Raw genomic sequence first — 27,480 nt, forward strand, 5'->3', positions numbered from 1 at the left:
AGCGAGAGGAGATTGTGATGACATAATAAATAAGAAGTAATTTTATCAGGCCACTGTTTAAGCTTATGTTGATCTTGTTACAAGGAAATTATCTTAACTACATTTTTTTGTGAAGTCATTAACTACATACTGCACTTCTGTTTCAATTTAACCTGTATGTTTCCGAAATAACTTTGTAGCTGTTTTGTCGTACTTGACAGATAACAGCATTGCTTTCTTTTTATATGCATTCCTTGAAAGAACTACACCCCCTTTCAAAATGTTCACCTTTTGTTTGCCTTCATTTATCTACACATCCTATAAATAATATATATATAATATATATATATATATATATATATATATATATATATATATATATATATATATAGCTTGTTTGGATAATTGTCCTGTCCACCCCCCTTTTAATAGTACTCCTAAAGGAGCTCAGTTGTAAGCAATTATCTACAGTTGTCTTCACCCCAAATGAAGTGGCCTCCACTTGTGTTCAATTGAAATGATTCACCTGGTTTTAGGATAAATTCAGCAGTTCCTGTAAGTTCCCTCTGCTGGTTCTGCATTTCAATGCAAAGCCTCAACCATGAACACCAAGGAACTTCAGGACAAAGTTGTTGAAAGGCACAGATCAAGGTATGGGTATAAAAAAATATATATCAAAGGCCTTGAATATCCCTTGGAGCATGGTCAAGACTGTTATTAAGAAGTGGAAGATGTGTGGCACCACCAAGACCCTGCCTAGATCAGGCCGTCCCTTCAAACTGGATAACTGAGCAAAAATGAGACTGATCAGAAAGGCTATCAAGAGGCAAATGGAAACTTTGTGAGAGCTACAGGATTTTATACTCAAGATTGGTCAGTGTGCATGTGACAACCATGTCCCAAACACTCCACAAATCTAGCCTGTATGCAGCTCAAGAAATGGGGGGCTACACTCACCTAAAGGATTATTAGGAACACCTGTTCAATTTCTCATTAATGCAATTATCTAACCAACCAATCACATGGCAGTTGCTTCAATGCTTTTAGGGGTGTGGTCCTGGTCAAGACAATCTCCTGAACTCCAAACTGAATGTCTGAATGGAAAGAAAGGTGATTTAAGCAATTTTGAGCGTGGCATGGTTGTTGGTGCCAGACGGGCCGGTCTGAGTATTTCACAATCTGCTCAGTTACTGGGATTTTCACGCACAACCATTTCTAGGGTTTACAAAGAATGGTGTGAAAAGGGAAAAACATCCAGTATGCGGCAGTCCTGTGGGCGAAAATGCCTTGTTGATGCTAGAGGTCAGAGGAGAATGGGCCGACTGACTCAAGCTGATAGAAGAGCAACTTTGACTGAAATAACCACTCGTTACAACCGAGGTATGCAGCAAAGCATTTGTGAAGCCACAACACGTACAACCTTGAGGCGGATGGGCTACAACAGCAGAAGACCCCACCAGGTACCACTCATCTTCACTACAAATAGGAAAAAGAGGCTACAATTTGCACAAGCTCACCAAAATTGGACAGTTGAAGACTGGAAAAATGTTGCCTGGTCTGATGAGTCTCGATTTCTGTTGAGACATTCAGATGGTAGAGTCAGAATTTGGCGTAAACAGAATGAGAACATGAATCCATCATGCCTTGTTACCACTGTGCAGGCTGGTGGTGGTGGTGTAATGGTGTGGGGGATGTTTTCTTGGCACACTTTAGGCCCCTTAGTGCCAACTGGGCATCGTTTAAATGCCACGGCCTACCTGAGCATTGTTTCTGACCATGTCCATCCCTTTATGACCACCATGTACCCGTCCTCTGATGGCTACTTCCAGCAGGATAATGCACCATGTCACAAAGGTCGAATCATTTCAAATTGGTTTTTTGAACATGACAATGAGTTCACTGTACTAAACTGGCCCCCACAGTCACCAGATCTCAACCCAATAGAGCATCTTTGGGATGTGGTGGAACGGGAGCTTCGTGCCCTGGATGTGCATCCCACAAATCTCCATCAACTGCAAGATGCTATCCTATCAATATGGGCCAACATTTCTAAAGAATGCTTTCAGCACCTTGTTGAATCAATGCCACGTAGAGTTAAGGCAGTTCTGAAGGCGAAAGGGGGTCAAACACATATTGTGAAGGCTCCATGCTTATGCCTTTTTTTCCGGGAGCTACAGGGGCGGCCCCTATAGTATTAAGTCTTAACTCACAGGGGTGGAGATGTATCCATTTATGATATTTCCGTTTTGTACATTTAATATACATATATTTTTTCACAATAAGAACTTTTTTCCCCTTAACAGTGTGGAGTATTGTGTATGAATAAGTGGAAACAATCCTTATTTAAATGCATGAAACTCTAATACACTTACACAACAAAATGTGAATTCATTAAAAGTTAAAGGGGTGTAGACTTTCTATCATTCTTATCGTTCTTAAATGCAGAACATGTTTTTCAGACGGTTGCATTTTAACACATTTTCAGAGTAATTGTATTTCTTTTGCTATCACGCCAACTGCCTACAGTTACATTTGAAGGAAAAAAGCAGTGTCCTTGTGTTTTAATTAAACTATTGATTGTTTCCTTTTGCAATGATCGAATCTTACGTGAAATCTGTTTTCTCTAATAAATTGTCACGTACTGCAGGCCAGTGTTCTACAGTTTGGGGAAAGTTAGTTTAGGTGGGGACTGGGACACAAGGGGAGCTTTGAAATTAAATTTAAATTTTAAGAACGCTTAGCTCATGTGTGGAGCACTAGTGACTGAACTGCACTGGTTTAATTTTGTTCTACTCTTCATGGTTGGGCAACTAAGCTGGACAAGATCTTTCTAGGAAATTATCTGTAGTCCTTAATGAAATAAATAAATAAATGCACGGACCAGAATTTAGTGTTCCCCTTTCACCCAGCCCCAGATGTTGTTACTATCTATCTATATCTGTATCTATATCTAGAAACGAAATGCTGTTAAAAGGAAATTTACCTGAAGGGAAAATAATTTGATCAGTGCATACTATTAGTGCTCACAGACTCTGAAACCTGGTCACTAAACGCACACGTTACAAAAACTGCAAACGACGCAAAGGAGCATGGCAAGATTTATGCTTAGAATAACGAGAAGAGATGGGAAAAATAAATGGATGGATCCAAGAACAAACTAAAATATCGTTGAAAGAGTGAAAATGGCAATGCGCTGGACACACTGCAAGAAAAGATGAAAGATGGGTAACGGAAGCTATCGACTGGATCTCAAGAGATGAAAAAAGAAGACCTGATATAGCCTGGATCAATACAGGCTGATGATGGTGATATCATCAGCAGACTATTTCAATCCACTGCTGGATGAAGCCCTCCCCAAGAAATAGCTTCCCCTTTCCATGTCACGCATGCATAGTTTATTATTTCATTTATGTGTTGGTCGTCTATGTCTTTTATCTCTTGGGATCAATTTGAAACAGTGTTCTTCTTGCAATGTGTCCATCCAACCCACAGATCTGTGTGTGAGTGTTTTTTATTGGTATTTATGTTTGTTCAAATTATCCCATGCTACAGAAGTGTGCAACACTCTTATGGTGCTGATGAAAAGAAAATGTGTAATGATAGTCATGATAGGCTCAGTTTCCTTGGCTTAACTTTGAACTTGCCATGTTCTAATGAGGACCTTGCAGTAATGTAGGCCTTGTGTTCAGGAAATTACTAAATAACCCTGCCATATAGTAAAATACTATTTGCCTACATACTCTGCCATTTGGGGTTTCCTGCATTTTATTTAAATAATATATATATTTTCCCCTGCCTAACCTTCATCAAATATCTCATGTGTAAATGTAAACATATTATTATTATTATTATTATTATTATTATTATTATTATTATTATTATTATTAACAACAACAAAACATCTATTCTATGATTCCAGGAAAACTAGTGTTTATCCACATTCTAAACTCTTTGCATCCACAGAAATGTTATATCCAATTATTAAGGGGAAGGAGAAATCCATTCTCTAGCAAAGCGCTGTCATTATTTAAATAATTCATAGTCCTATCCCAGCAGTGGATAGAGTTGGTATGAACTACTTTATATGAAAATAGCCAATTATTGTAATGAAGTGTCAAGCCACTGATGTGAACAATCGCCCCATAGGCATCTATCTGGGAAATCTGTAAGTACAGTCTCCCAGTAACTCGGAACTCGATTTCAACAGCAAATGCCATGCAGTTACAAAAGGAAAAATAGTCGGATTTCATTCTTTCAATTAAAGCCTTGCAATGCCCTTGTTTTATGGCTGGCATAAGAAGCCTCGTATACCAAAAGGGACTGACAAGTTTGGAGATGATGAAACATTAGCGCGTCTGTGTAGGTCATATTTTTCCCTAGATAAGTCTAATGAAAATGATGCCTCCCTCTGAAGTGGAAAGGGGAAAAGGGGAATTCATTTGGCTCGGTATTTGGGCTTTAAATGTAAAATGTAAAAGTGTGAGTTAAATCCAGCTAGTGATATGCAGTAGACACATGGTGCATGCAAACTAGGTATAGGGTGTTTCAGGACACTTGATTTGATGCAGCTTAGAGATTGTTTTGCATCTCTATCTATCAGCAGACTCTGGCAAATGGGGTGAGATTTCTTTCATCTTAATTAGTTGTAAAAGGTTGTCATCTCCGTGTTGGAGATTGCAGTGCATTTGCTAAACAATTTGGATGCACAGTAAAATAAGCTATTAAATGGTCAAGTAATGAAGACATTGATAAAGTTTGGCTATTTTAATTTCTTGCATTTTTTAGATACCGCTAGATCTGTGGATATATTTTTATTTTTTACATATGTCTGCACAGAGTTGCACAAGATTTCCTATAGAGAACACAAACAAAAGTCCTTTAATCTATGAAAAACTCAAGTCCCAGTGTTTCCCGTCAAAGGTATGATTAATAAAAAAATGTTATCTATCAAGTCTGAAGCACTGCCCAAGGGGGAGCGGCTTCTGCGCACTTTCGTAGGAACCTGATAGTGACGTTTTCGATCAAAGCTGCCATTGGCCTCTGAGCTCGTCACTCAAACAGGTCCCTACCCACTTCCTATTTGATAAAAGGTGATGTCAGCGCAGGCTCTTTCTCTTTTGCCATTTCACTGGACCTGAGAATGTGAGCTCTCTGTGTCTTGTGTGTTTTTTGTGCATTACTCTTTAATAGTGGTTGGGTGGCTTCACGGCTGTGTCGTGCATCTCCATATTATTATTGTGTGTCTCTTTGTGTCTGTTTAGTTTTTTTGATAGCTAACCCGATTTCTGTTCCATCCCTGCTCCGGCTGTACTTTTGTTTTCAGTTTCGGAACACAAATAGGACATTTAAAAATAAATAGTCGTGTCTATATAGTGTCTTATATATTCCGACTGTGTGCTGTGCTGTTTTTTTTTTGTCCACAGGGCTTTTTCTTTCACAGCAGGGGTGCTAGCAGCGGTAGTAAAATCCGAGGCCCGGCTGCTCGGCCTAAAGCCTCAGTGTGTCATAAGAGATCTCGCCTGCGTCAGGGGCTCCTCCGCCGGCTTGCGCCCGCACTACATCCGACAACTGCAGCTGTAGGAAATCTCTCTCTCTCAACTCACTGAGAAAGAGCTCTGCTACACCTCCTTGTCCATGTTTGCAGGCCTCGGTTTTAGATCCCACTACTGCTGGTGGTCTACTACCCTCGGCTCCTGGATCCCGCATTGACACCGGACCCTGCATCACCCCAGAAACCCCGGCACACACTGTGTGGTTAAGTCTACGGGCATACGGGCCTACGCATCACTTGTATCCTACATACAGGTTGGTTGGCTTCAGAGAGCCTACTGGCCCTGTATGTGGCTCAGTTGGAGCAGCAGGACGCATCACTGACCCCGCCCCCTATCGCTATCGGAGATAGCGGTGCTGGCAGATCAGTTGGTGACCATGATGCATCATGGGGTGAGGGCGAGTTGGCTGTTCTCCCCTTCGGCCTGTCGCTAGCCCCATGCACTTTCTCCAAGTGCATGGACGCCGTGTTAGCCCCCTTTGCTTTGTCAGGGGGTCCGCATCCTCAACTATCTAGACGACTGGCTGGTTTGTTCTCACTTGAGGGAGCAGTTACAGAACCATACGATCCTGATTCTAGACTGTCTCTCCGAATTGAGCATCTGGGTTAATTGAAAGAAAAGCTGTCTAACGCCAACATAACGGGCAGTTCCTTGAACTGGGCCTCGATTCAGTTGCCATGCTCGCCATGCTGGCGCTGGAGAGAGTTGCTTCCATACACGCATGTCTCTCACTCTTCCGACTGAGAGCACGTGTCGGGGTGTCCCTTTGCTGAGACTGCTGAGCCTTCTAGTGGCTGCATCTCAGACCCTCCCCCTTGGCCTCCTCCTATTGGCACCCCAATCTGGGCCTCCTCCACCTATGGGCCTGGCCCCTGAGCGGGAGCGATTGATTTCCTGGGGTCTGTCAGATGCGGTAGTAGCCACTATTCAGTCGGTGAGAGCTCCCTGTACGAGGTTGCAGTATTCCTATCGCTGGCGGATGTTTAGCACCTGGTGCCAAGACAGCAGTCAAGACCCAGTAAACTGCCCCATTGGGGGTTATTTTACAGTTCCTACAAGAGCTGCTGGACCAGGGCAAGCCCCTGTCTACGCTCAAAATTGGTTTTCCATCCTCCTCCCTTCTCTTCGGAGCAGGAGAGTCAGCTTCACCTGCTCTGCCCTGTGCGGGCCCTCAGGTGCTACTTGGAAGGCAATAAGGACACCAGGTGTTCAGACCAACTGTTTGTGTCCTATGCAGAGCAGACACAGGGCCAGGTGTTTTCAAAGCAGCACCTCTCGCATTGGATTGTGGACACTAGTATCATGGCCTATGAGTCCACCGGGGCCCCGGTGCCTGAACACCTAGTGGCCCATTCGACTCGAGGCATTGCCACATCATGGGCCCTTTTTCAAGGTGCTTTCCTGACAGACATTTGTGCATCTGCAGCTTGGATCTCGCCACTTACATTTGTTCGGTTCTACAGGTTGGATGTGATGGGCCCTAAACTTTTTTAAACTGGAATTAGACTGGAGCATCACTGCTGCTATTCCAGCTGATGGTGCTCAAGCTGTTCTCGCTGCCTCGCTGTGTATATAGTTCCTTGGTCAGCAGGTCTGTTGCCCTAGCTGCACTAGTAGAGCTGCTGGCCTTGCTATGGTAAGCGGAGGGCATAAGACTGTAGTGCCACTTTGTATATGCTGATTACAGACAGTTTCCAGTAGAGCGCGACTATGGTCCTTGCTCCTGGATGGCTCATGTGTGGCTCCTGAAAAATGTTTGGAGTTGTTACTGAGGCCCTTAACAGTACACCTTAGGGCAGGCTCCCTTATCAGCTCGCTGCCTCCTCCCATGCGACAGTTTGGTTATACAGTAACCCCTCCCCCTTGGGCAATGTTTCCGACAAAACCAAGGTTTGCAAAGTCGCGTGGTCCTAGCTCTCGGCAAAAGAGGAGGAGCCTGCGCTGACGTCCTGTTTTATAGGACAGGAAGTGGGAAGGGACCTGTTTGAGTGACGAGCGCTGGGGCCAGTGGCAGCTTTGATAGTGACTTTTCAATCGGGTTCCTGCGGAAGTGTGCAGAAACCCTTCCCCCTCGGGCAGTGCTTCCTTTGTTAGATAACAGAGGTTGCGTTCACAACCCATCGTTTGTTTACTGCAGCTCTGCCAGGTTTCTATCCTGCCTTCTGCTCTTGAAGTCGACTGTTTGCACAACAGATTGGCTGAGCTTCCCTCTACAAGGCACAAGCTTGTGTAACAATGCCATAAAGACTTGTGGAGGTTTACCATCTACAGTGGAAATTCATATTGCTGTAAAGTTTCAAGCAATCTCAAACTTGGTTAAAAGAAATTTTGTGCACAGGAATTAAATTTGAAATATTTATGCATACCCAAGAGGCTTCTTGCAGTACAATCTTATGAATTTCCTGTGCTCTGATGTCTTGCACAGACAGTTAGGCACAGACCCTACTCCATCATATGTCAATTCACCTGGCGGCCTTAATGTCATTGTCATTTGTTCATCTAATGCTGACAATATAAAACAAAAAAAATGGTTATTACTAAAGGCAAAGTTCGCTTTAAATGAACATTATCAAGGATGTCTGAAATAAATTGTTTTATTTGTAGTGAGATGAATTGTATTTTATTTATAGTGAGAATACATACATGCACACACATGTGCAGGACATACTTAAGTGTTAGATTTTCCAGTACTCTGTACTTATCTTCCCATACAATGTAGGGCTTTCCCCTGTCTGCCCCTTCCATCCCATCTGTTGGCAGGGCATGTATTTATTTCATTATTTACTATCATTGGGATGTATCAGATTGCTGCAGTGGAGGAGATTGGAAGAGCTGTCATCTGTGAAGCCCTGGTTTGATGACTTCAGCTTGGGTTAGCTAACCTCTCCAAGCAAAACATTTTTTTTTCATCCAAAGTACACACTATAACTGCTTCTGAAAAGGTGAATTACTGGGAGTGTGGGCAGTGACCACTAAGGACTCCAAATGTATTGGTTTCAATATTGCTATTTTTTTGAAAATATATCGATGAATGTGAATTGAGGTGGTTAACATCACTTGACAAGTGGTTTGTTTGTTGAAATGTAATAAATAGAGGCAAGGTGTCAAAACCCTTTGTTAATTTAAAGTTAAAATGGCATCAAGTCAAATGGAAATGTATATCCTGACTGGACTTAAAACAAAACTGTTAGATCCAGTTGAAGGGTGTAACAAACAACAAAACAACACTGCTCTACTTACATAAATAAGGGAGACTACCAATTCAAGATGAAGATCATGTCTTGCATGTTCTGCAACATCAATTTGTTTGATAGAGCAAGTAATCAGCATCTTATACCAAAGTATAAAGGAAACTACTCTGAAACTAATATGCATCTCAGTGAATGGTTATAAAAAATACATAAATGCAAATGATGCAGTAGATTTAACATGTTTGTCTCTCTTTGTGGATTTTTCTCGGTCTACAGATAGAAACACTCAAACACATTCACCAAGAGAAGAACTCGGAAAGCAATGCTTTAAACATGAATCTATCTTATATATATATATATATATATATATATATATATATATATATATATATATATATAAGATAGATTCATGTTTATTCTTCTCTCATTAAAAAGCACCCTTTGGGATTGGAATGTTTTGCATGTTATAATGAGGTATGTCTTTTAATCAAGAGACTTTTAATTGGATTTAATGTAGCTGGGAGCGAAGGTATAGTAGATTTACAATGAGAAATCTAGTATTAGAAATCACTGTTTATCAGTGTGCATTAATTATTCAGCATTGTTTTAGGGGGGAAATAAAAGAACATGCACAATCCATTACAAAGTGGTTTCATGACTGCGAGATTGAAAATGGTGATTTCAGAACATCCACCAAAGCTTACACATGCAAAGGGGGGAGCGATTTAAGCCTTGACTTGCATTGTGTTTATAAATCGGTCAGCAAGTGTGTGCGTTTGTGACACTAATAGATGCAACTCAAAGGATAAGCGATGGGTTTCTTTGTTTGTAGTACTCTTCATTTGTTTTTATGGATAGAAAAGGAAGTTTAGATATGCCGAAGCAAAAAGCAATAACCACTAAGGCATTCATAGTGCTATTAAAAACTCTATTTGCTTCTGCTTTGTTAAACAGTAAAGTAGTGCCATTTATTTTCTGCTGACCAGGCATGAGGGAATCAAAGTTAACTGATAGGTTGGGACCCAGCATCAAACATCAATCTTTTTACATCTTGTTCAGTGTTTTAAGTGCAGGCTGCTGTCGACAGATTATGAAACATCTTTCTGTTGTAAAGAAGTGCCTTCCACTGAGAGAGCACGCTGTGTGCAACTCTCCCTGAAGAGATTTTGAAACCACGCTGCCATTCACTGGAGGGAATCTAACCAAAAGATCAGTCAAAGGAAAAGGCGGAAATGTTCAGTGAAAGCCATCTTAAACTGCATTTTAAACAAACCAACAAACAAAACAAAAACATATTTAGTGTAAATGTAAGAGGATGGAATTCAGCAAAACCCACATTACTCAGCGGCTTCTGACCCACTATTTGCCAGCTCAGCACCCCAAGGCTGTGCAGTAAGTGTGCCATCTCCTGCAGCGTTTACTCGGGTGATTTATCTTTGTGGGGAGAGAAGTCACTTGTAATGAGGATGTTATATCGTGTTTTCTGTCAGACATGTTGCAATGTAGCCTTTTTCTTTTAAACTCTGGAGCATCCTCAGCCACTGGCCAGCAGCCAATCTTTTTAACAGAGTTGCATCACAAAGGCAACAGTGGCAGAGTAAGCCAACCACCTCCTGACAATCTCTGACCTCCTGGACTCAAGCTAAGGAGGGTAGGTGACACATAGTCCTGGACAAATCGCTTTACCTTTTGCCTTTTTCCTAGCATGTGTGGGTGTACAGAACATACTGTTTGCAGTTGAGCTTTCCAAATAAACGTACTTATTTCTTAGCAGATTACATTATGCAGGGCGACTTTAAATCACTTTTGTTTTTTACATACAATAACCCATTTGAACAGCTGTGTTTTTACTGGAACAATCTAGGTACAGTTCCTTGCTCAAGGGTACAACAGCAGTGTCCCCCACCTGGGATTGAATCCACGGCCCTCCGCTCAGGAGTCCCTTGCTTCCCTTTTGACAAGATATGTACATTTTTATAAATTCTAGGAACACCTGGGAAATAGTCTAGAATGATGGACTTGTTTGCCAAAATACCTTCTGATCTGAATTCATGCTGGTGTGAAGGGAAGTCACTCTTATATAAGCGAATACATTGAGTGAATATTGTCTCTTATTGTATAATATTTTTGTGGTCCTCTCACAAAGAGAAATGAGATGACGTGTACAATGAGACACGGCCTATTAACTTATAAAGGAGGAATAGGAAAGTTTGGGAAAGCAGCTCTGTGATTGGCTGCTTTCTCTTGTGATTTTATAATGCATTTTACTGTGTATTAGAGGACCTCTCTACCACTCTTTGATTAGTTACATAAAGCTATTATCTCAGAACTTAAATTTGTGAACATGCTGGGGGAGGTCTGACTTATTTAATGTATCTATTTGTATTCATTCTTATTCATAGCTATCGGATTGTACAGATTTTACGAGATTTTAGATGCGATCTGAATCATGCATCTCAAACCACTTTGCCATTTGGTGTTTTGTCATCACTGTCACAATGCAGACAGAGTTTTAATATAAATGTAACATGGAAGCTTTAAAAGTAAAGTGTTTTTTAAACATTTCTTATTGGGAAGAATTAATTTGACAGCTGGGTAGTGACCTTTTGGATAATGGGCATGCTTGCAACATTTAGAAGAAAGACTTGGCATGAGTCATGCTGTTTTGTGAATGAAACCCAAGCAGTTTCAAGGTGTAGGCCGAGGCAATACGGTGGGCTAAACTGAGCAAATTAAGGCACCCTTTAGACTAATTTAGTTGTGGTTTGCCTTTAAATATCAGCTGGTTTTCTGAAAAGATGACCATGGCATTAAAATATGAATATGTGCATAGAAGTATTTCCACTTAATTGTCCTTTCCTTATACAGTGAACTATTCTTTAGTGTAGTGGTTTCTACTTAGTTATTCTTATTTCATATTTTTTATAGTGCTTCTGCTTTTTTGCTAATGAGAATGAATATTCAATCTAGACCTCCATGTTGTAAGTATGTTAAGTATGTAACCATACTGGAGTGTCATTTATGGACAGGTGGAAATGGACTAGTAATGGGCAATTAAAATATAGCTTATGATTTTTATATGAATACACCAACAGCGTAAGAAGGTATTGAAATGAGACTGAAAGATAAACGTAATTAAGTACAAGTGTACATTCTGGCAACGTAAATCAAATTAAAAGTTAAAGCGGTCAATGCACATTTTGTTACAGCTTTTTCTTCTAGTTTGTGCATTCTCAGAGCAATTAATTCCACTTAAAGTTAATTTAAGATGAGATTTATTATAAAGATTAGGGATTTTCAGAAATGTCCTGCAATTACAAGGATTAAAATAACTACACTGCTTTACTTAACATGCCTGAAAGGGGTTATACATATAGATGGGCCACCTGCTGTAATCTGTCTAGTGATGATAATGGGTTTAAGGTGGTTCACAGCTGCAGATTTCACTCTGCTCCCTACATTAGAATATTTAAATGAGGCAGGACTCCCATTTGTGTCTGTAGTTTTCTTTTCTTTTAGTAAGACACACTCATCATATCAGACTCTTGCAAATATAAACAAATCCTTGTGCTTTTCAGAGGGCTGATTATTTTTGAAAATGTTGCAAGCTTGAACAATTTAAAGAGCAAACGCATGTATTCTACAGAGTTTTTCAGTTTCCATGGCCATCTCTTCTTTTCTTTTTTAATTATTGTCTCCCAAGCATCATCTTAAAATAAACAGCACCCAAAATCCTTATTAGCGCAGGGAAAAAAAAGACCTAGACATTTTTCACTCAAGGTAATCAGCTAGTTTCTCTCCAGATAATGGCTATTTTCTCCAGTTAATGGTCCATCCTTGACTAAGATGTCTAAGGATCTGTTATGTTGCACTAATTGGAGGGTATCTGTTGAGAGTGATGGCTTAAAAATAAGTCACCTAGCCTTTGATAACCTCTGTGTTAGACTTCACACATTACGATGCAAAATTGACATTGCTTGCCTACCCTTTCATTGCAAACCGCATTATGATTTATACATCTCACTGAATGCAATCAATGCTATCTTTCCCCTCACCAAAATGTGTCCCAGACAACTTTAAAAAGATGACAGCTTAATGATATACTTTCATTTTCTTGCACAGCTGAACGAGCCATGGCATAATCTAGGGCAACAGACAAGAAAATAGTATGTCTTTCTATATAGACGTATTCGAGAAAGTCGAGAAGGCGTGTGGTCATATATGTTAGCATCTAATTAATACGTTCGGGAGAGAATATTGTGCCCCCTTCTCAAGTAATTTGCCAAGACCTTTCTGTGATGCCCCTGAGCTTTGTAATAATAATTAATGTCAGTATAGTGAGATGAGGCGCCTCCTTTTCCCACTGTGTGAGGAGCTGGAACAAATACCAAGTGAATCCTGTCAGTTTTAGGCCACTCAATCGAAACAAAAATAACAATGGCTATATATAAAGTTTTAACTGACAAGAAAAAGGTAGTAGACCTGGGAGGATGGGAAAACAAACCTAAGAATATGAACTCTACCATGATGCAGAATGAGCGTAAAAGCTTTACCGAGATTTAGAGATTTACATTTCCTGCTTCTAATTACATTTTGTCCGTTTACAGATATTACAGAGCCAAATTTATATTTAATCAGGGTCAGCCTGGCAGCATAGATGTTACAATGCACACAGAAGAAGGCTTATTAGGACCTGAGTCACTATATACCCTTATGTTTTTTTGTTTAGTTTATTAATTTATCTATTTTTAACTAATACATACAACAATTATTTATTATTAGTAGTAGTATAAGGCCCACAGACCCAAATTTGCACTAGTCTTGCACTACTTATTGTTATTTTAGGTAAAGCATTCCTAAATTTGTGCTGATCAAGGTCTGTGAAGCCAGCCATTAGCATTTTCTTCTTAGATTTTGCTTTTGAATTCACACTTTCGCTTGAAACGTGGCTAAGCAAATGGTGTCAAATATCAAAGCACATCCATGTGATTTGAATGTCTGCATAATTTGCTTTTTATCTAGCATTCCCGAGTCCAGTGTGCGTCTTGCATCCCAGAGGATTGAAGTTCTGTTGAAGGTCCCTGCTTGGGTTTTTCAGTTGCCTACTCAGCAGGGCTTACTACAGGCCACTGAGGAGAAGATAAATTTCCTTTCCTTATTCTTTCCAGCTTGCCTTTGAAACGTCGTTACCTCTGGCTGTGAGCCCACAGCCACAGACTCGTATTGATTACACTCATTATATGGTGCAGGAGAGGAACATTGTGCGATATGGGATCTGTCCAGCCAGTACCATGCTTGACTCCGAATGCACACTGAGGTGTTGTTGGAACGGGGGGCGAGTGGTGGATGATGTGCAAATGATAGTGCTGGAGTGGAGCAGGAGTCGGTTATTATTGCTGCTGAGCAAGATATTGCTGCGCTATCCTGGGGGATGCCAACGATGTGTGTAGCACACCTCGCCTGCTTCAACAGAGCAGCTAAATGCTGTCATCTGCTCTCGCTGACATGTGTTCAGTTTCCCCCCAGAGCAGAAACTCCCCCCCATCAATTTCAAGATTTATATTGCTCGCACCTAGATTGATGGGTAATGAGTGTGCTGCACAGAATCATAATGGCAGCACTGCATGTAAGATTTATATTTATTGGAATCTACAGTTCATGATCATCATCATCATCATCATATTTATTAAAGCATCTTTGTCAGAAATGTGTTTCTGATAAAATGCATGGACATTAGACAGCATGCATCTCCTGATGTACCATGCTTGCTTTTGTTGATATAGCTCAAATTTATTTGTAACATGCGGTTTTAAGTTACATTCATATTTGTTGAGAAAATGTGCCACTTAATATGCCAAAAAGCTCTTTATTATGCTTAGAGCAACTGTGGGATATTTAAACCAGGGACTTGGGGCTCGGAGAGCTTAAATCGGTACAAATTATGCAGTATGAAGAAAACCTTGGAAAATAGCCATCAAAATAAATAGTTTTACTTCAGAAACAAAGCCCGGGACAATATTGTATAGCTACATAAACAAAGTCTCTGTTAAATAGAAAAAGACCAGAACAGTAGGGCACAGTAAAGTTACAAAAAATCTAACTAAAATTCCAGTCTGTTGAAGCACGTACTTATTATGTGAATAGTGAATAGTGAATAGTGAAGTGAATAGCTTGAGTGTGTTTTTTTTTTTTTTTCATATTGTATAAGGGATGTCATCTCATGCAGTTTGGGCTGAGCCTGCACACACTATCCAAAATCTCTTATACAAGAAGAGAGCCCCCTTCACAAACCTATAATCTTATTATTAACCACACTTGTATAAATTACACACACGCATGCCTTTTATGGTAAAACAACAAAGTGTATATTTGTTAAATTTGACCACAAACTTAAACAACTTTAAAGGTAACCACTCACTGGGAGGACAGCCAGAAACAACAACAATGATCATAAAACTTCAATACCAAATTCTTTCCCCAGGGAAAGCTCTCCCATTAAATGAAAGTCCAATAACATAGCAGATATGCTTAACTCCAGAATAGGTAAGATTGCATTAGTGACATGTTTTGTTTGTTAAACCTTATTTTTCCTGTTTTTCTCCATGTTTTGTAGGAATGTTACACTTTTCAAATAATCTTTCCACAGTTTTAGGCCCTGGGCGCATCCTTCAGTATACAATGCCTGCTCTACCAGTACTTAGTCTTTATTGTGAGCTTTATAATTAGATTAGAGGTTAAAGTAGTTCACTGCTAGTGAATCGGCAAACTGCAGTGAGGATATTTATGATTAAACAAACAGATAAAAAGAACAATCTAACTACATTATAGGCAACAAGTTTATATACTGACAAATTAAACAAGTAAAGACTCTTAAGTCACCAGAGTCTGACTGTATTTACCCTCGGCTTCTCTGAGATAGTCGTATAGTAGCTGTTAACTGTGATTTCCATCAGTCTGTAAAACCAAGTAAACGGAAGGCTAAATATTGACAGTACTGCAGATATCAACTAAAAGTCTAGAAGCATAATACAGGCAGTGAGTCTTCATTCTTTTGTCTTCTGCAATTGTGTGTTTTATTGTATAGACAACGCACACACACACACAGTACAAAAGCCAATCAACAGCAAATGCTTTTTCCACCCCATCCAGTTTTACTTAAGCTGAGCTCATTCCAGAAGCAGCAGAACTGTAAAATAAGACAAAAAACATCAAATGAAATGCAGTAATGTCATGGGCAATTACTGTGAGAGTTATTATGAAATGAAATTTGGTGTCATCTAAAAAACAATGTACATATTCTTGAAAAGACCAATGGAGCAGGTACAGCTGATTTGCAATGCCCGTCTAAATGCATGGATTAAGCCACCTTCCTTCTTATCAGTGATCTGATTTAACGGCTTATGACATTAAAAGCACTACAGCTCGACGTGAACAAAAGCATCGATCATGACACTTGAGTAGCGTGAGGACTCTTAAACGTGTGCCTAAATACCCTACCTTTAAGAGCTTTTACAGTGGTGAGAAAATAATTGACTGAAATATCAAATCAATTGTTAGGTTATTTATCAGGAAAGCAAAAAGCCTTTTTTTATCATGGAAGATAATTTGCCACATGCTTTACACCCTCGGATACCACCAGCTCTCTTTCTGTACAGGATTATGATGGGAAAGAGGTTTGTTTCATTTCCTTCTTTTAAAACAGTTTTAGTATCCTTACCATAGTCTTAATGGGGATAGAAAAACAAACAAACATGAAATACATGGAAATGAAGTTTAAACGTCCCCTAAGATGATATGAAAACTGAACATCCTGAACATTAGATCAGGTCTGATTCACTAGCACTTCATCAGGCACATCCAGATAATTGCTTTAAGGTTTCTCAGAGTGATTTTGGCTTCACTTGTTTGCTGCAGTCAATGTTAATTTCGGTTAATTGAAAATGGAGAGGGAAGTGGAGATTTAAGTAATAGAAATGTTAAAATGGAGATACAATTATGAGTAAAGCTTGCATTCTAAAGGTTCTGCTTAAATAAATGAATTGACATGCAGCTTATATTAGATGTTTTAATAAGGGGCCACTTATTCTGAAGACATATACAACTTCCCACAATAAGGGAGCATCAATATTATGTCAAAACTTGATTCCCAAACCAATAACATACAAAAAATAAAAATATATATGTATAATGGGTTGCAATGCAGAGAGTTCAGTTCAGGCTGCTGCCTAAAACTTGTATCTGCAGCCCTGCTAAGTTTGACAGCTTTTTTGGGGTATTGTATATGTATTTAAATCCAGAGGATTTGTATTTAGGACCCACTCAGCATCAATAGTCATTGTTTTATCATAGGTTGCATAAGAGATGCCACAGTACATCACCAATGATTGGCAGTTGATGAGCATAGCTGCATTTGGTAGAATCTGTGTATGATAGCAAGATTACATGCATGGTTGTGTATTTATTTAGTTTTGTTCTTGTTGTCAGTAAATCATAAATCCATTAAAGATAGTGGTAGATTTGGCTCATCATGCCACAGGGACTGACCTGAGGTGTAGCCAAGAACACCAGGACTTAGTGGGTTAATGTTATTCTAAAATATGTGTGAGTTTAAATTATGTATATCACCCAATAATTAATAAAAAACATGAATATATTATCCTGATAATAATCCGTGCTATCTCGATAGACAAAATATTCCTACAAATGCTATTAATATTCTTGAAGTCCTGTTGAAAACTGCCTCAAGAAGGCAACGTTCTTCTTTTCCTTTGAAATTATTATCTTTGATTTCTAAGGGTGACATTATTATGACTACCCAGTGAACTTCCAGGAATGTGCAGTTGTACTGACAGTTAATATTTGCTACCGTTGTATAAACATTTGTGGAGAAAAGAAGGAAAAAGACAACGTTAATGAAATCTGTGAAAGAGTATGATTTGTGTCGTGCGACTTAAAAGTAGCTTCATGGAAAGGAAATAGTGTTTTGTTTATTTGACCCACATGACTCATTCCCTGCTTTTGTATTATGAGGATTAGATCGGTTCTTTGCCTCCTCCAGAGACATCTGCTCTCTTGTACCCGTACTTTAGCTGCGACTTTATTTTGGGAAAACCTAATCATTTCATGTTTGCTCTATTTGTTTCGAGTGAAAGATTCCTGAAGTGCAGAAACTCAAAGTAAATAAAAGATTTAAGGTAATGTCATTGAGCTGTTTGAGGTTTATTTTAAAAGGAATAAGACGCGGCTTTGTGTATTTGCCAGGGCCCGGGCTTTTCTTGTTTGTTTGTATGTTTTTAACTCGTGTGAAGTTCTAAGTTAAGATTTAGACTAGGCATACTGTTGGAAAGTCGCTTACAATATTAATGGCATTCAACTAGTTGTGGCCTTTCTCAGTAGTCTGTGTGCCTTTGGATGTCTAGCCAGGCATTGTTTTTGGTTCTTTTGTTTCTTACACTGCACTTGATAAATAATTTCACAGTTTATTGCTTTGTTGACTTTAGGGTGTGTGGGGTCACTGGGGAACTTTCAGTGTATAAAAAAAGAGTATGAAGGGCAATGTAACATTTTTCAGAAGTTGCAATCTGTAATGTGATGCAAATAAAGAACTTGTACTGTATAATGATCCACCATTAATTTTATTTATATACCTGCAGGGACTTGTATGGCACTTGTCAACAAAAAGAAGTAACTTTAGGGAATTGTGTGAATTAGTTTTTACACAAATAATCACACAGGCTTTGCTTATGGCCCAACAGATTCACTTGTGTGCTTTTTTGTTTGTTTGTGAAACATCTTGACTATTGATAGAAATATGCTACCTGCTGGGGATTAACAATTGGTATGAGTCATGCAAGACGTAGATTTGATCTGTTACTCAATTAACAGAACAGAGAGTGCCATAATTAAACATTTTAAATGATTTAATTATTGTTGTCTTTCTACTAAATTACCATTACCTCACTAAACATGGAAACCATAAAGAGGTACCCATAAATCAGTTGCATTTTAACAGGTAATGAGGCTAAATTAGTTAATGTTAATGAGTTTTTTGCTAGTAGTCAGCTAATATATGCTTAAGAAAAATACTGTCAGATTAATAGCTGAAAACAAGCTCATTAGTGCACCTTATATTTTATTAATTACCACTCGGTACAACTTGAGATTTGAGATGTGTTCTGAACTATTAGAAGGAATGTTACAGGAATGTAGAACATTTATATTTTCCTCTGTCTTTCAGAATTGCAGCCATTATAACATAATTGACACTACCCAATCCTAGGTTTACTATTATTATTATGATTATTATGACTAGTAGTAGTAGTATATGTCTGGTAATTCTCAGCATTCTAGAATACCAGGTCGTGCGGTATTTTTGTATCTCAAAAGTGGGAACCCTAACTGTACCTTCACTAGCACACTTTTCCGAATTGGGCTAGAAACTCGTTCCCCTGATGTTGTGGGTGCTGTGGATAGATTTGATTTTGAAAAGGAAGCATACTTGCTACTTCAGATATAACAGCCTTAGATTAGCCTTAGAAAATTAGGTGCAAGTACTTACTTATTTTATTGTATTTTTCATTCATATTTATGCAGGAGAAAGAAAATTAATTTACACAAATATTACATTTTTCCCATTACTAGCAAAGCTAGAGGAAAAGCCCCAGGATTACATATCTCCCAGTGAGTTACATATTGTTTGTATTATGTTTTAAGAGCAAATTCCAGTATTTATTATGTCTATTATTAAGATCTATTGCCCCCCATAAATAAATAAATAACTTGCTTCACACACCAATTATCAAACATGAATTACAAGAATTGCAATGGATGAACACAGGAAAATAGCATGCAAAGGTTTACTGTATGGAGTCGACATCCAGAAGGGCATCCTGAACTCTGTAGCCATAATATTAAATTAATCTTTATTTAAGAGATTTAAATCATCATATGGCAACCTTCGCCAGGCCTGCTGCAGCCCCAGACGCCTCTCTGAGTACAGAGTGACTTAAAAGCAAGTGAATGCATGAGGAATAATTAGGCCAGTGAGGTAGCAGAGACTGAATCTTACAACAGTAATTGACATAAATGTCAATTGAAGCCTAGGATACTTTCAAGAGGTAAGAACCAGCAAACCATTTCTGACAGCTAGGCTGGCACATGGAGGTGTAGCACTGCCAGTAGGCAATTTCAAACAGGCTTTCCAGAAGAAACCGTGCCCTAATCAAATAGAACACAAAATCAAACTATTTTGCTGAAAGTATACCGGTGTATGTTTAGCCTGTTGTTTATGGAGGCTTTTTTGGGGAAGATGTGTTCTAAATGAATTCTGAATAGGGAGAGACATTTAATAGATATTTTTAATTATCTGTCACTGCAGGTGATTGTGACATATTTTAATTTGTAATTGCTGCTATGGCATCCAGACACAATGGGCTGCATTATAACGATCTGCATTGTGGCATACATGATTAACGCCACCCCTTTTCTCATCCACGCCTATTTCAATCTGGACATTGTTCTGCATTAATGCTGGAATGGGTGTACTACTCACTCCCCCCAAGTATTTTATTAATTCACATCATGTACTGAGTGAATCCACAGCCAACATGTATACCTGTTTTGATCATCTTGTAGTGACATTAAGATGCATTTAATGAGCTCTGCCCCCCCCAAAAAAAAAATCTGAGAGATCTAGCAGTGCAACTGAAACACTCTGTGAACTCACAAGAACTTCAGTGGCAGCATTGCTGAAGATGCCACCAAATACCTTCCTGTGTTGTGTTTGGAAATGTGGCTTCACACTCAAATTGTACACATAGGTGTGTATCTAAACCCTATCACAGATAAATAGATACCTATGGATCAAATATAGATACAGCCAGTACTGGTTTTATCCAAATCAGTGGTGTTAAAGCACCCTCTCCCAAATTCAAAGTTTTAATTTCCTGTCATTTTTGATGATATGACAAACAGTATCTGGGGATTAATCTCACAACTGTGTTAATAATTTCATGCCACACACAAAGTATATTGAGACAAAGTGCTTATTAGGAGAACTGAGGCAGAAGTCATTGTATGTATATATGCATTAATTTAGGTAATTCATATATGTATGTATGTATTTATTGTTTAGGGATAATCTGTAGATGATGGAGCCATTATAGTAATATAGTTGCATCTGCCTGTACATTACATATAGTACATGCTGGGGAATGTGTTCTGGTTTTTAGACTGCAAAAGTGTCTGACCAGTTTGTCTGTTATCTGCCAAGACCCAATAAGTTCTTTTCTTGGGGAAAAGTAATTAGAAAGATCACTCCAACACTGATTAATTTTCCTACATTAAGGTTGTTTTGAATAAATTGAAGAGAGAGACAAATCTCATTAATTCCAGCACCAATTATCAGAGGTGCAACATATGAATTTTATTTATTTATTTATTTATTTTACCCTGTGCCACTTCATCGCAATTGCTCCTTTTTGTCAAGAGCAATCTTTATTTTTTCCTGGGAATCAGCAATTGTCATCACAAGGGGGACTACATCAAGATACAAAGTAATCAAAAGGGAACAAAAAGAGTATGTGCTTTTGATCAAGTTAATTTCTGCAACTGCTGAACCAGAAAGTCCCAATGGTTTGCAGTAGATGGACACATGGATGTCTTTATCACTGTTACTTACTAAGTGACTTGCATGTGTAGTACATTTACAGAGTTACTCCCAACAAGTGAATTTGTTGATGTGTCCAGACATCTTCAATCAGTCAATTTTGTTGTTTGATTTTCTAAAAAAAAAAAAAAAAAGATTTGATCAAATAATACTTAACAAGTTATGTTTACTAGCTCAGTAGTAACTCTAAAGTACATCTACATGTGTCCAAGTTGATTTTGCAAACATATTACTGTTCAGAGCCACTGTAAGTAGATTTTGTTTATCTAAATTCCTCGGTTTACAAGATAGGACTATAAATATGGCATGCTTTGTTGTTTGAGATTTTGGTTTGCCCTGCTGTGGTTGTAATTAGAACAGGGTTGACAGCTTTGACGTAGTTTTATTGTGCATATGTTACTGGTATGCTTAGAAGACAGATGTCATACACAATGGGAAAACTATACTCTTCGGAGGTTTTTTATTCTGTCGGATTGATTACCCAGATGTTACAAAACGAAAATACAATTCACAGGGAGGAAGACACGTTTTGGCTTTAATGATTTTACTTAAAGAACAAAGCTTTCTGAAAATAAATTGATGTATTATGAATACTGATAAAAAGATGAATTATGAATACTAATTAATATGTGAAAGTCGTGGATATTTGTATATACACTCACCTAAAGGATTATTAGGAACACCTGTTCAATTTCTCATTAATGCAATTATCTAACCAACCAATCACATGGCAGTTGCCACAATGCATTTAGGGGTGTGGTCCTGGTCAAGACAATCTCCTGAACTCCAAACTGAATGTCTGAATGGGAAAGAAAGGTGATTTAAGCAATTTTGAGCGTGGCATGGTTGTTGGTGCCAGACGGGCCGGTCTGAGTATTTCATAATCTGCTCAGTTACTGGGATTTTCACACACAACCTTTTCTAGGGTTTACAAAGAATGGTGTGAAAAGGGAAAAACATCCAGTATGCGGCAGTCCTGTGGGCGAAAATGCCTTGTTGATGCTAGAGGTCAGAGGAGAATGGGCCGACTGATTCAAGCTGATAGAAGAGCAACTTTGACTGAAATAACCACTCGTTACAACCGAGGTATGCAGCAAAGCATTTGTGAAGCTACAACACGTACAACCTTGAGGTGGATGGGCTACAACAGCAGAAGACCCCACCGGGTACCACTCATCTCCACTACAAATAGGAAAAAGAGGCTACAATTTGCACAAGCTCACCAAAATTGGACAGTTGAAGACTGGAAAAATGTTGCCTGGTCTGATGAGTCTCGATTTCTGTTGAGACATTCAGATGGTAGAGTCAGAATTTGGCGTAAACAGAATGAGAACATGGATCCATCATGCCTTGTTACCACTGTGCAGGCTGGTGGTGGTGGTGTAATGGTGTGGAGGGATGTTTTCTTGGCACACTTTAGGCTCCTTAGTGCCAATTAGGCATAATTTAAATGCCACGGCCTACCTGAGCATTGTTTCTGACCATGTCCATCCCTTTGTGACCACCATGTACCCATCCTCTGATGGCTACTTCCAGCAGGATAATGCACCATGTCACAAAGGTCGAATCATTTCAAATTGGTTTCTTGAACATGACAATGAGTTCACTGTACTAAACTGGCCCCCACAGTCACCAGATCTCAACCCATTAGAGCATCTTTGGGATGTGGTGGAACGGGAGCTTCGTGCCCTGGATGTGCATCCCACAAATCTCCATCAACTGCAAGATGCTATCCTATCAATATGGGCCAACATTTCTAAAGAATGCTTTCAGCACCTTGTTGAATCAATGCCACGTAGAATTAAGGCAGTTCTGAAGGCGAAAGGGGGTCAAACACAGTATTAGTATGGTGTTCCTAATAATCCTTTAGGTGAGTGTATGTATACATATATACTGGAATACATTAAAAATGGATTCTCTAAGTCCTTTTGAATATGTTTCAGTTGCTGTATACTATACTACTTTAATGTTTGTGCATGTAAAGCCGTTTCTCTGGCAGACTCATGAAATTCCCCAATCAATTAGTTAATAATAAGTAAGATGCATCTATACATACAGTGGTGAGCGAAAGTTTGTGAACCCTTTAGAATTATCTGAATTCCTGCATTAATTTGACCTAAATTGTGATCTGATCTTCATCTAAGTCCTAATAATAGATTTAGAAGTATCTGATTAAACAAATAACACATTACAAATCATCTCTTTATTGAATACATTGATCCAACGTTCATCTTATCTCAAGCTTTCTCTCACCAGTGTAAAATCCTTGAACCAGGAAGACATTATTTCTGCTCCTGTTAAGAGCTACTGCCTTCAGCGTTCAGTGGGCTAAAGTTTTAAATGTACAGTATGTTCTAGAAGCATGATCTTGTCTATTGGTTCATACACCAAGGGCCAACAGGGCACCCCACTCCCTGGTGTTTGACTGTTGCTTAACCTCTTCATACAAATCCTTGTCATTTTGTGGTGTAGGATTGATTTTATCCTGCAATGTTCATTATTCACAGAGTTAAGAGTTTTTCAGCCCTGATCTGCAATTTCCCTTGTGTCTAATGATTTTTTTTTTCTGCTCCTGCTGAGCTCTCAATTACTTAACTGACTCCTTAATTAAACTAATAATGTGCTTAATTGGATAAGGGTACCCCAGGACCAGGATTGCAAAAACCGAGCTAGGAATTAGCTCAGTGGTGGCATTGAACACTTATATCATCTATCAGTACATCCAGACCTTTGGCACCGGTCCATGGAGATATTTGCTCTGGTGCCTGTAAACAGTGGAGGATGAAATATATGTGAAATTCAGATTGTGGAAAACATGAAGCGTCTTGCATTTTTTTTCATAAGGTATTGCTTTCCTGCTTTGCTCATTTTCAGGTTTATATTTCATGTTGGTGTTTCCATTTAACATCCATCTTCACTTTGCAGATTTTCTGTTTTTGGTTATTATAAGGCAGAAATTCAGCATACGATATGAACAAAACATGCAGATATATTTGTACATAGGTTGTTTTTTGTTGTGTGCTTTGGTTCTGTTCGGGTACCTACAGAAGTGACTGTTTTCATTTCAGCTTGGTATTGCAGTGGAAAATGTTTGTGTGAATTGGTTTGTCATAATTCTGGAAGAGGAGGCAGGTACTTCATTGTCATGTATGGGGTTATCTTCTAATGGGTAACACTACAATAAGGTGCTGTGATTCCTCATGAATTAATATAGGAATACCATATGATTTAAACATTAGTACATCATGAACATCATCTGAGTTCTGATGTTGAGCACTTACCACACTTACCCTAAAACCCTAACCCTGTTATACATGTGATTAACATAAGAACTCAGGTGAAGTGCATGACATATTCATGTGTTTATCCTGTGGTATTCATATATTAATGAATGAGGAATCACGGTGCCTTATTGTAAAGTTTGACCAAAAATTAAGAAATTACATCCATCTATATATGTAATGTATATCTTCATATATATATATATATATATATATATATATATATATATATATATATATATATATATATATATATATATATATATATATATATATTATTGTGGCAGTGTGGGGAGTCTTGCCTGCACTGCCTGGGCTCTACAAAAAACATAATACTGTCGTTTTGGGGGATTTTGTGTTTATTTTTGTTCATTGCATATTGATGTTTTTGGCAAAACGTGCCCTTATTTTTCTGAGAAGTTAATGAACCTTTTGAAGACTGTAAAGGGACTTGGTTTCCTAGACACCTTCTGGTGAAGCAGAATTACAGCTGGGGGCACCTTGCATGGTCTGTTTCTGTCAAAGCCTAGTTAAATATTTACGAAGTCAACACACAATGCTGTGTGTAAGGCATTTATAGCAGAGTACACACTGGGCCCAGCTGTTATATTATTCCAGGTACAGGTTATTACCAAACTGAGAGACATTTGAATTCTGTTTTACCCTTTTTTGACTCATGAATTGTATTGAACATTTGGACATTGTAGGCATATGCATTTTTCTTTAGTTTTTTTGTAAAAAGAGAGAAAGAAAGAAAGAAAGAAAGAAAGAGAAAAAGTACTGTTGTTTCCTGTCAAAAACATTTGTCCTAATAATGCTGTGTAAATTAGTCAGACACGACTTCACACTGTACATAATGTATGTTCATGTTCTTACAGTGCAAGCTTAGCCTCATTACAGATGCTCTCTACACACTAGCAGGCCTTGCCTTTGGAAACTGCCTAAATCATGCCAGGCCAGCTTCTTAGACACAACTGTGACAGAGCTTGCCTTCTGGAGAAAGGACAAGTCCTCTTATTGTCTGGAACTGAGAAATGAGCTGTCATGTTCCCAGTGTTTTACAAGTATATCCTTTTAAGTCAGTACAGGTTTAATTAAATATCTGAGAGCTCAGTTCCCAGTGGGTGTCCTGGACCATAGTTTGAGACTTTTGCACTAGCCTGTAGTGGATGCGGCCACTCATTTTAAAAACAAATGTTTTTAACGAAATCCAAATGCTATTACTAAGTACTATCTGTTCTTTATGACATCCACTGCACAATGTTTATATAATTATTTTAATTTTATTTGAAAAGCTCCACATTTGTTTTTTGAATCTTCCAGCAGTTGTTGTGCAATAATATATTCCATTTGAGGAGAAATGGTTATTCTTTTTCCCAAAAAAATGTTATTTTCTTGGCACTAAGGCTACATAAGAGTTAAGCGGTTTTCAAGTTTGAGCGCTCATTAATTAGTGAGTGGCATATAATGTATATGTAGTGATTTGTTCAAGGTTGTATTTGTTTGTATTGATCTATCAAAAGAACATAGTCCTTCCACAAAATATACAAGACTTCTCAATACGTCTCAATTCATTATTTCCAATAAATTGCCCAGCTGTCTAATGTCAAAGAAATTAATAAGCCTTTTCTTGCCTTTCAGATGTTAATGAATGTGAAAATGACCCCTGTAAAAATGGTGGGATTTGCACGGATATGGTTGCCAACTACTCCTGTGAATGCCCTGGAGAATTCATGGGACGGAACTGTCAGTATAGTAAGTATGCAGATACATCTTACACACAAGCTGAGTTTCCATGTGTGGTTTTCTACTCGAGAGGAACTGATGCACGTTCACGTTGGAGAAAACTGCTTGACAGAATGAAGTTTCTGGCCAAAACATTTTTTTCTTATTACCCATATGGGTGATGGAAAGTGTGGGTAATTCACATCCATTCGTTATTGGAACCTGTGTTCCTCATGCAAACATTAATGAGCCTGAGATGCATCCTTCATAGATTGTACTACAAAAGCAGCAAGGAAATGGATCTCTTACTGTGTACCAGAAGACAACGAAACATTAAGTCCCTGGAACATGGTTTTATCTTTTGCAATGGTATATGGTATTGTAAGGTGGGCAGCTTATTTATGTATGTTGGGAAAGGAAATAATTAAAACATTGGACTCTGGACCAATTATATTGAAAAGACACTTTTTGTGCAAATTATGTAAAACTAGTTATTAAACCACTAGTAACCTCATATGCAAGGGTTTTTCTCGCTTACAGTTTTGTGTGTGCATGGAAACTCCTGTTCCCTGATATTTCAGCAAAAACCTCTCCAGACCTGCACACCTGGTTAAATTGCCTATTAAACATCACCTTTGCCGATTTTATTGTGATGCTGAGTGGAAAGAAGTGCTTTCCCGGGGATGGCTAGTCATTTAATGGTAACCCTAGATGGATAGGGTCATTTTTTTGTTATGAGCTAAATATCTTCAGTAATTTCAAACCATGTGGGGAAACTCAGACACACTTGGTGTTATTTACTATCATTAATGATCTTAATGCCATTTGAGAGCTGTCGGCTCAAAATCTTATGGCCAGTCGTCCTCATGTGGTTGTTAGGAGCTTTCAGAAGCAAATACCTCATCAGGCTGGTTTTGTGTTCAAGACACCCACAGCTCAAAGTAATTTACTGTCATTTCTGTCCAGTGTTCTTGATTTCCTGGAATTAGATGTGTGGTTCAACTTCATTGGTTCCTTTCAGGGTGTTAAGAACCTGACATTAAGACTTTTTAAGCAGCAGGTATCACAGATTACGTTTATTCAGA

The 27,480-nt window shown here is 38.6% G+C and overlaps 1 protein-coding gene across 3 annotated transcripts in view; it reads left to right on the forward strand.

The window, feature by feature from the left end:
• LOC136755360 (EGF-like repeat and discoidin I-like domain-containing protein 3) overlaps window positions 1-27,480 on the forward strand; it is a 195,649-nt gene that overhangs the window by 73,499 nt on the left and 94,670 nt on the right. For all 3 annotated transcript variants that reach the window (XM_066711884.1, XM_066711885.1, XM_066711886.1), the window contains one exon: window positions 26,312-26,425. In XM_066711884.1, coding sequence (XP_066567981.1) covers window positions 26,312-26,425 — 114 coding nt within the window. The remainder of the gene's footprint in view (window positions 1-26,311; window positions 26,426-27,480) is intronic.

Source organism: Amia ocellicauda, chromosome 8 (genome assembly GCF_036373705.1).
Source record: "Amia ocellicauda isolate fAmiCal2 chromosome 8, fAmiCal2.hap1, whole genome shotgun sequence".
NCBI classification, from domain to species: Eukaryota; Metazoa; Chordata; class Actinopteri; order Amiiformes; family Amiidae; genus Amia; species Amia ocellicauda.